This window comes from Emydura macquarii, unplaced genomic scaffold (genome assembly GCF_026122565.2).
Source record: "Emydura macquarii macquarii isolate MOO-44397 ecotype Brisbane River unplaced genomic scaffold, CSIRO-AGI_Emac_v2 contig_71, whole genome shotgun sequence".
Lineage (NCBI taxonomy): Eukaryota > Metazoa > Chordata > Testudines > Chelidae > Emydura > Emydura macquarii.
The window spans coordinates 944,220-953,820 of record NW_027130208.1 but is presented as its reverse complement, the minus strand read 5'-3'; the positions used below and the strand labels follow the sequence as shown (position 1 = coordinate 953,820).

Sequence of the window (9,601 nt, the reverse complement as noted above, 5' to 3'; positions counted from 1 at the left end):
TGAGTCTGACTCAGCCTGGCGCTGGAGGGGGCCAGAGGGGCAGTGTGCAGAGGCTGGGCCAGGGAAATACGGCGCCTGGGGGCACAAGAGGGGACGCTCAACCCTGAGCGGGGGCTCTGGCTGCCCCAGCCAGGGCGGGGTGTTCCTAGGGCTGGTTCTGCCCCGCAGGGAGTTCAGTCACCCAGCCAGATCCCCGGATCCCTGCATCCAGCCCACCGCTGCCGTTGGTGCTTGGCCAGCCCCACGGGGATGACCAGAGGCCTGGGGACAAGCCTTGGCTCCAGGGAGCCCCGCCTGGGAGCTGGCCCGAGGGGAGTTACGCTCTCTGCTGAGAACTTGCCTCGTATTTGTAGCCGGAAGGGATCTGCCCTCAGCTCCCCGCCGGTGACCTCCTTGTGACCCTTGGCCAGATGCTCCCTGGCGGCGCTGACGGGCCAGCTGCACTAGCCACTCTTCCAGGCCCTGGCTCCCCCTCATCGTGCTGGCCCTGCCACGTCTCACCGGTCCCTGGTGTGTGGGTGCGGCTCTGGGCCCGGGGCACGCTGCAGCCTGGCTCTGGCTGATAGGTGTGGGGTGGGCCCTATAGATGAAGGGGGCACCAGGCGGCCAGGCTGCAGCTGCAGGTTCAGAATGTGTGTGTGGGGCAGGCAGGGACTCCCCGGGCCGGGGCAGACGAGGCACGTGACACAGAGCAGCTGGGGCCGCAGGCTCAGGCTTTATTTGCAGAGTCCAGGGTCGCTACAGGTGCAGGTTGGGGCACAGCCTGGCATGGCATGGAGATGCCCAGCCGGGGGGTCTGAGCCTGGCCCCCCACTCGCCCCGAGGGCGTCGCCCTGCCCACAGCACCCTGGCTGGATGCAGCTGGCACAGCCCCTGGGTGGGGAGGGCACCGAGGTGCTGGCTGTGGCCCAGAGCAGAGCTCCTGACTCCCCCTGATGCGGGCACGGGCTGAGCACTGCCCAGTTCTGGGCGGTGGGGTGGCAGGACGTCCCAGCGTGGCCAGCTCTGAGCTCCGAGGCAGCGCAGGCACTTGGCTCTGCCCCCTTGGGTGGAACCCCCGGCCCAGCCCTCCCTGGAAGGACAGGCCCAGCCCCGAAGCGCAAGGACACACGTCAAACCTCTGTGCAGGGGGTTCAGGGCCTGTTCCCCGCTCCCGGGGCCTGGCCCGGCCAAGGGCACAAGCAGGGGCCCAGCCTCCTTCTTTAGCCGCCCGCTGGCCAGGCAGGATTGCAGGGACCCCGCAGCACAGAGAGGAGCTGTGAGCGGGTCGGGGGCACGGCCGGGAGCAGGCGGAGCCCAGGGAGCCTGCCTGGCCACGCGCACGGTCCCTCCTCCCAGCTGGGTTTGGAGCCGGACCTGTCCCTCAGGCGGTGGGGGCTCAGTGGGGCAGCACGGGCGGGGCAGGCCCTGACGCAGGCCTGGGGCCAGGAGAGACCCCTCCTCCCCTGCCGGCTGCTGGGGGGAGCTTGCAGCCATCCCCTGGCAGCAGGGGGGCAGGGGAGGGGCAGGAAACAATCCCATGAATGTCTAGTAGGGGCCTCATCACACGGCCCTTCCTCCGGGGGTACCGAGAGCCTCGTGTGCCTGGGGGGCCCTGTGGATGGGGGGTGTCTATCCTTGGAGGGGTGTCCCTCTGTCCTGGGATTCGTGGGGGGTCTCTGTGGCTGGGGGGTGTCCCTGGGCTCCTTGATTTCGATTCAGGCAGAGAAGGGTCGAGCGGACCATAAACCCGTCCATTTGCCACGTCAGCACGGGGGGAGGGTGCCCCTGGTGCCCCCTGAGCCCATCTGGTGGTGGGACTGGCCAGTGCCAGCTCACAGGCCTGGCAGCAGCCTGGGCTCAGAGCCATCCCCAGCCCTGGGGAGCCCGGGGGGGAGGGGGTGGCGCTGCGGAGGGAAGGAGAATAGCTGCCCGGCCCCCTGGGCAGGCTGGCAGTGGGGCGCAGGCAGGGGGCCGGGCACTAGCAGGTGGCGTAGGCGTTGGCCTTCTCCCGGATCTCTTCCAGCAGCCCGGAGACCCGCGTCTCCAGCGCCTGCAGCTGCGTGGCCTTCGCCGCCATCACCTCCTCGCTGGCCTCAAAGCGCCGCTCCAGCTCTGCGGGCAGGCGGGACAGCCTGAGCACACGGCCAGCCGGGGAGACCCCGCGCCCCCCACCCAGGCCTGCCCGCCCCGCCCCAGCCCAGCCCAGCCCAGCCCGCGGCAGTGCCCGGCCAGCAGAGACGCCAGCTCCCCGGCGCAGCTGTCACAGCCCAGCCTGCAGCCCTGCCGCTGCCCGCGGGCGCCGTGTGCCCCTTCCCCGGCCAGGGAGCACGCGGGGGGGCTGGCAGGGGGCAGGGCTCCCCAGGGAGCGGGAGGGCCCGCAGGGAGCCCTGGCGGGGGGTGCCCGGGGAGCAGGCCCCGGTGAGTCTTCGCGCCCCAGCCGCCTGGCCCTACCTTCCAGCTTCCGCTTGCTGCTGCTGGCCTTCTCCAGGAGCCGCTGGGCGTCCTGCAGGAGCCGCGTCACCCGCAGCAGCGCCTCGCCCGAGGCCCCGGCCAGCCCGCCCACCCGGCTCTTCAGCGCCGTGTACTGCTGCGTGGCCAGCGCCAGCTCCTGCCGGCAGACGGGCACAGGCTGGCACCACGACGCCCACGCAGCCCAGCCTGGCCGCGCAGCGCCTGGGCCAGCGCCGGGTGCAGGTGGATACAGGGTGCGGGGGCCCAGTGCCGCGGTGAGGGGGGGCAGGCAGCCCGGTGGGTATGGGGGGGGAGGAGCATGGTCTGGAAGGTGCTGTGGGGGGAGAGCGTGGGTGGGCAGGCGGGGGAGGGGCGCGGTGTGGGGGAGGGGTGCGGTGTGGGGGTGGGCTAGCGGGGGAGGGGTGCGGTGTGGGGGCAGAGCAGGGGCTGGCGCCCATGCCCAGCGGGGGGTGCGGCATGCTGGAACTAGCATTTTGGTGCTGGTGCGGAGGGGAGGGGAGGGGAGGGGAGGGGGGGAAGGGGGGCATGGGCGCCGGCCGTGGGGGCTGGGGGCTCGCACCTGGCCCAGCGTGGCGGTGGCCGACGTGGCACGCTCGGCTTGCTCCTGCGCCTCCTTGGCCAGCCCGCGGTTGGCCCTGGTCTTGTTCTGCAGGGCAGCCACGTCGTCCGCCAGCGCCCGCAGGGGGCTCAGTAGCCGCGATGCCTTCTCCTGCAGCCCCTGCAGCCTGCGCTCGGCCTGGGGGGAGACGGCAGCGGTGCCCCTCTGCCCGCACCCGCCCAGCTCCCGCCCGGCCCCGCAGCGCGGCAGCCACAGGCCGGCCCGTGGGGCTGTGGCTCGGGGTCAGCCCAAGGAAACCCTGGCAGCTGCGGGGCCCAGCCTGCCCCAACCCACCGTGGCCCCAGCCCCCCCGAGCCACCAACAGCCTGGGGCCCTGGCAAGATGCCCTCAAAGCTGGCGTGAGCCCCCGTGGCCCGGCCGCTGGAGCAGACCCTCAGCTCCAGCCAGCAGAGGTAAGGGAGGTGCAGGGTCTGGGGTGGGGGCGCCCCTGCCGTGGGACACAGCCTGGCTTGGGGGGCAGAAGGGACCCCAGGCCCGGCACAGCCCCTCACCTCCTTCACTCTGCTCTCCACGCCCCGCGTCGCCTCCTGGGTGCTCCTCAGCACGCTGCCTGCCACCGACATCTGGGCCTTCGCCCCCGCCAGCACCTCCTGTGTCGCTGCCAGCGCCCCCTTCGTGCCCTGCGCCCGCTCCCTGGAGAGTCACAGGACAGCCTCCATCCCGCCGCTCGGAGAGCCCCTCACCCCACCGCGCCCTGCCGGGACCCCCAACGTGCCCCCGCCCCCACCGCGCCCTGCCGGGACCCCCAGCTAGTGCCCCACCCCACCGCACCCCCACCCCACTGCCCCCTGCTGGGACCCCCAGCTAGTGCCCCACCCCACTGCATCCTGCCGGGACCCCCAGCTAGTGCCCCACCCCACCACACCCCCACCCCACCGCGCCCTGCCGGGACCCCCAGCTAGTGCCCCACCCCACCGCGCCCTGCCGGGACCCCCAGCCCCCACCCCACCGCGCCCTGCCGGGACCCCCAGCTAGTGCCCCACCCCACCGCACCCCCACCCCACCGTGCACTGCCGGGACCCCCCACCAGCGCTCCACCCCCACAGTGCCCCTGCCAGGAGCGGCTGGGACCGGAGTAGCCAGGGTCTTCCCCCCTCCCCCCCCCCGGTGCTCTGCCCACCTGCGGGCCCCGGTAACTCACTTGGCCTGCCCTGCCCGTGTGAGCAGCTCCCTGGCAGCGGCCAGCCCGCGGGCCGTGCTGTTCAGGACGGCGTCCACCCCGTCCAGGTGGCGGATGCTGTCCTGGATCTCCTGCAGGAGGTGCCGGATCCTGCTGGGGCTGCTGGGCAGGGAAATGTCCAGCACCTGCCGGGCCACCAGCTCAATGCTCTCTGGGTCGGCTCCTTCCTCTGCAGAGACGGGCCAGCCTCAGCGTGGCTGCCATGCTGAACCTGCCCCGGCCACGGCGGCTTACCCCACGCCTGCCCACGGCTCTGCCGGGACTGGCGGTGCCGTGGCGCACCCCCGGTGCCGGGGCCCGGGGCCGTCAGGCTGCAGAGCGTGCCGGAGTTCCTGGGAACCCGGGGGTGGGGGGCGGGCACGGCAGGGCATGGCCACCCCAGGCTCTGCTCCGCTTCCCTACCTGCCAGGAAGTCCTTGATCTTCTGGATGAATTCCCGCAGCCTGGCTGTGGACTCCTCCATGTGGTCTCTGGCCACCTGGGACTGGTCCAGTGTCTCCTGGGCTCGGCTCCTGGCGCCCTGGGCAAGCTCCTGGATCTCCTGCACCTGGGAGGACTCTCAGCTGATTGCCCCCAGCTGGCGCCCACCCTCAGTGTGGGGAACAAGCAAGGGGGGGGCGCACGGCTGGGCCTGCGTGGCACCTGAGTGTGTGGATGCGCAAGGTGTGGGGACGAGGGGGGTGGGCCAGCCATGAAGGCGAGGGTGCCCACAGCTGTGCGAGGGGGGGGGAAGGGCTCACCGGGACCCCTGCAGCTCCGTGCGTCTGGTGAGTCTCAGGCCCAAAGCCAGCGCGGAGCGGCCCCTCCCCTAGTGCAGGCCCCGTCCCGCCCACGCCGTACCTTAAGGGCCATGGTGCTGAGCTGCCCGGCCACGCTTTCCAGCTGGCGTGAGACATCCTGCGCCCTGCCCAGGGCCTGCGTGGAGATGGGGAGGGCCCCCAGGCACCCTGGGCCCCCACAGTGGCGCTGCCCAGAGTTGTCCTGGCAGGAGGCCCCTCCGCAGGGGCCTTCTTCGCAGCCCTGCTCTGCCTGCGCTCCACAGATCTGCCGGGCAGAGCGAGCACAGCCGGGGTCAGCCAGGGAGCCGGCCAGCCCTGAACGGCCCAGTGCCCGGCCTGGCTCCCAGGGACCCCGGGCGGGAGGAGCAGGGACCCCGGCTTGTCCCCGCATGGGGGGAGGGGGTGACAAAGTGGGAATGATTTATACCATTCCTGTGTGTGCCTCAGTTTCTCCCTCTGCTCCGTGTGGCTGCCTTGGGAGGGGGAGGGGATGTGGTCTGCTCTCAGGCCTGGTCTAGCGAGGGAACCAGGTCACTGTAACTGCGTCATTCAGGGGCTGAAAAATCCACCCCCCTGAGCGCAGCAGCTAAACCAGCCAGTGCATAATGCCGGGTCGCGGAGCAACTCCGGCTCCAGCTCTGGGGCCCAGTGGCGGGGGGGGGGGGGAACGAGCTCCTGCTGGGGCTGGAGGGGCAGAACGGGCCCCTCCAAAAGGGTTCAACCACCCCGTGTAGGCAGCGCTGGCTGGACAGGAGAAGCAGGGGTGGGGTGTGACAAAGTGTGGGCCCCTTGCTGAACGGGGGGCAGCCTAGTGCCAGGATGTGCAGACAGCCGAGTGCTCAGTGCCCTTGTTGTCTGTCTTCACAGCCACGGGCAGCTCCCAGACTGCTGCACGGGCAGCATAGAACGGGAGGTGAGCAGCTCTCGGTGCTGCAGGAACAGGTCCAGGACTACTCAGAGGGGCTCCTTGTGGTTCCCTGCCGCGGGCGCTAGCCCACTGCAGCAGCACATGCTGTCCTGGGCAGATGGCCAAGGAGAGGGGGCTCAGGATCCACTCGAGGGGGCAGTTGGAAAGAGCTGCTGGGGATGGAGAAGACGGAGAGCTGCTGAGCTAGTGGGTGAAGTGGAGCTGGGGTCAGAGGGGAGGTGGGGTCAGAGGGGCGGTAATCAAAGAACAGAAGAGGAGAATACGGGTAGGAGACTGGCAAGTGAGGAGGAGGAAAGATGGAAGCTAGGAAAGGTTTCAGGTGAGGAGAAGCAGGAAAGTCAGCCCCGGGGCTGGGAGGAGACACTGTTCGAGAAAGGAAATAACATCTAGGGACGTACGGCAGAGAAAACCTGAAAAGAAATCCAAGTGGTGAAAAAGGAAATGGATCCCAAAGCTGCTTTAGATGGAAACAGATTGTGAAACCGGGAAATGAGAAGCCCACCCACAAAAGACCTAGAGGACGTGAGCAGCAAGAATGACTGGGACCATCTCTGGCAAGGCCCCAGTTCAAAGGTGCCTGATGGCCGAGTGAGGGCCCACGCCGTGGAGAAACTCGGTGTGCAGAGGGACAGCCGCAGGGACAGCGAATCTAGGGGGCACGGCAGGCTGAAGAGAGGCAGAGAAGAGGCCGCCAGACTTCCAGCCAAGGAGGGAAAAGCGGCTTCGTCTCTGCAGTGCCCCAGGCTGTTGTGTTCTTGTTAACACCCCAGCATCAGCTCCTAACTGCGCAGTGTGGCTGGCGCGCCAGGGCTGACGAGCTGGGAACCTGGAGCAGATGGTTAGAAGCAGGCAGGCTTTGGCACTGGGCTGGATGATTTATGCTCCTGGGACATTTGGGGGCTTTCCCCGAGAAGTTCTCCACATGTAAAATGATCCCTTGGTGCTGATTTGCTCTGCCTCGCCTCCCAGTTAGCCCAGCCCAGCCCAGCCGGGTCAGCCCACTCCTCCCAGCAGGGCCACTCTGCCCCCCATCCCCTCCCCCAGCAGGGCTCTCCCGCCCCGCCTGTCTGGGCTCCCACCCTGCCCCACCCCCAAAGCTCCCGTCCAGGCTCGTATCCCGGGGCCACAGCCCTGCCCGTGCCCGGCTCACCTTGCTGTTGAGCCTGGAGACGCTGAGGGCTGCAGCCCGTTTCTGGGCGTCCCGCAGTGCCCTCCTGTGCGCGGCTGCGCTCCTGCGGAAGGCGTCGCCTCTGTCGCGCAGCAGCCCCTCCGTGGCCTGCTGCGTGCGCTGGGCCTGGCCCAGCAGCGCCGAGGCGTTGGCCCGCTGAGCCGCCTGCCCCGAGAGCTCGGCGGAGCCCCGGATGCTCTGGTAGGACTCTGCCAGGGCAAGGAGCAGGGCGTCAGGGCCGGGCACGGAGAACTGCCCCTGCGCGGCCCTGGCTGGGGGCTCTCGAGCGGCTCTGGCTCAGGGCTGCCGTGGGGCTCTGCCCCCTTACCCCCGAAGTCGGCCCCCTCCCAGCTTGCCAGCTGCCCCTGCTGGCGGGAGAGGGTGCGGTTCAGCTCCTGCAGCTCCCTGCTCAGGCTGGCCAGGCAGCCCCTCTGCTCCACGTCGGCCTGAGCTGGCCCGGCCAGGCGCCCCTCCGCGGCCTGCAGCTGCTTCCAGACCTCGTCCATGTCCTTCCTGGGGGGGGCACAGAGCTCTGAGCGCACACAGACAGCACCCGCCCCCCAGCCCCTCGCCCGGGCATAGCTACCGGCACCAGGCCGTTCTCCCCAGCACCCTGGCAGCCAACGCCAGGCACCATGGGCACAGGAGACGGCCAGCCAGCCGGCCAGAGCAGCGCCCTGCTCCCCGGGAGGGAATCTGCCGGCAGTGCCGGGCACGGGTGCAGCAGGCGTCTGAGCCAGCTGCCCTGGCGCCAGCCTTGCCAGCGGGGCTCAGCCCTGCACCCACACAGGGGCCCCATCTCCTGGGCCTCTGCTGGGCTGCTAGCGAGGCCAGCTGGGGTCCAGCCCCACAGACCCACTGCGCAGCCCAGAGGGGTGGAGCCGGGCCAGTCCCGCCTGGTGCTGAGGGTGAAGGGAGGCTTGGCTCCGAGCCCACCCGCCCCTCCGTGCCGCCCCCTTGCCTGGTGTCGTCCAGCAGGCCGCCCAGCTGGCGCAGGAGTGGGGCGCCCTGGCTGCACCCGTCGCCAACCAGCCGCTCCGTGCGCCTCAGCTTGTTCTCCAGGTCCTGCAGGCGGCCGTTAACCCGCTCGGGCACGGGGCCTGCTTCCTGCAGCGCCCGCGCCTGGCCCTGCAGCGCCCGCAGCCGCTCCTGCAGCTGGGCGAGCGCCAGGTCCCACTGGGCGAAGCAGGGGGGGCAGCGGGAGCAGTGGGGGAAGTCGTCCTGGAAGCCGCGGAGGCACTGGTTGCAGCGCTGCCCCGTGAAGCCGGGCCGGCAGGCACAGCGCCCGCTGAGACGCTCACACTGCGGGCTCTCCGCCCCGGCCGGCTCGCACTCACAGGCTGCGGGGAGCAAAGGGGGCGCGTCACCCCAGCCACGCCCGCCGGGACGCCCGCCTGAGCCTGCGCACAGCCTGGGCACTGCTGGGCAGCCAGCTCACGTGCCGACCCTCACCCAGCGCTCCCTTGGCAGGGGGCAGGTTTCCAGCCACGCCCCCGGCTCCCCAGCTCCTACAGCCCAGCCCGGCTCTGTGGGGCTCTGCGAACGCCCCCCCTTCTCTGGGCAGGCAGGGGCTCGCCGCTGGGATGCCGTGCTCAGCGAGGGCACAGCAAAGCAGCCTGCCAAGTGCGGGGACCCCTTCCCAGCTCGCTCCCATCCCCTGCACCCCCTCTCCGGGGTCTCTCGCCTGCCCCCCCAGTCTCACCCCCCAACCCCTGCACCCCAGCCCGGGCTCGCCCTCCCTGGGTCTCAGCACCCAGCACTCCCACTGCTGCCCCCCATACGCCCCCGCCCCTCTACTCTCCTGCCGTGGCCCCGCTCACACTCACCCATGCACTCCCGCTCCGGCTCGCCCCAGTGGTTCTCCTGGCAGTCGGCACAAGTGCGGCCCCCGAAGCCAGGCTGGCACAGGCACTGCCCCGTGAACTGGGGGGGCAAAGAAGACACGGAGCCGGAGCTGGAGGGGGGCCGGGCACCCCGGGACACGGGTCTCCCTGGACCCTGCCCAGCCCAGTGGCCCCGAAGCGTCGTGTGCCCATAGGGCGGCGGTGCGTGCTGGGCACCCGCACAGCTCGCCTGCCCCGAGCCGGGCCCGGGGCCCCGTGGACGCCGGGCGGCACGGCCCCGCCCAGCACGGGGCACTCACCAGGTTGCAGTCCCGCTGCAGGGCGTGGGTCGGGTGGCAGTGGCAGGGCTGGCAGCCCAGCTGGCCACCGAAGTCCCAGAAGCCGGGGGCACACTGGTCGCAGTTCTTGCCCACCACGTGGGCGCGGCAGGGGCAGCTGCCCGTCAGCTGGTGGCAGTGGCAGGTGCCAGAGGCGCAGAGTTCGGGCAACGTGCCCAGCTGGTTGCAGGTGCAGCCTGGGAACGGGATAGCCGGCGGGGTGCGTGGGGGGGCAGGGCTCAGCCCCCTCCGCCCGCAGGGCTGGGGCAGCCCAAGGGCTCGGGGCACGCGCCTCCCTCTCCCCACAGATAC

The 9,601-nt window shown here is 70.9% G+C and overlaps 1 protein-coding gene across 1 annotated transcript in view; it reads right to left on the bottom strand.

Moving 5' to 3' along the window:
• Positions 1-693: 693 nt before the first annotated feature.
• LOC137148218 (laminin subunit beta-2-like) overlaps positions 694-9,601 on the bottom strand; it is a 28,743-nt gene continuing 19,835 nt past the window's right edge. Inside the window, exons 24-35 of the mRNA XM_067540865.1 lie at positions 9,272-9,486; positions 8,955-9,051; positions 8,090-8,468; positions 7,457-7,641; positions 7,111-7,337; positions 5,094-5,297; positions 4,656-4,800; positions 4,215-4,422; positions 3,565-3,706; positions 3,014-3,190; positions 2,434-2,590; positions 694-2,094 (exon numbers count right to left, since the gene is read on the bottom strand). Of these exons, the coding sequence (XP_067396966.1) occupies positions 1,961-2,094; positions 2,434-2,590; positions 3,014-3,190; positions 3,565-3,706; positions 4,215-4,422; positions 4,656-4,800; positions 5,094-5,297; positions 7,111-7,337; positions 7,457-7,641; positions 8,090-8,468; positions 8,955-9,051; positions 9,272-9,486 (2,270 nt within the window). The 3' untranslated portion in view covers positions 694-1,960. The remainder of the gene's footprint in view (positions 2,095-2,433; positions 2,591-3,013; positions 3,191-3,564; positions 3,707-4,214; positions 4,423-4,655; positions 4,801-5,093; positions 5,298-7,110; positions 7,338-7,456; positions 7,642-8,089; positions 8,469-8,954; positions 9,052-9,271; positions 9,487-9,601) is intronic.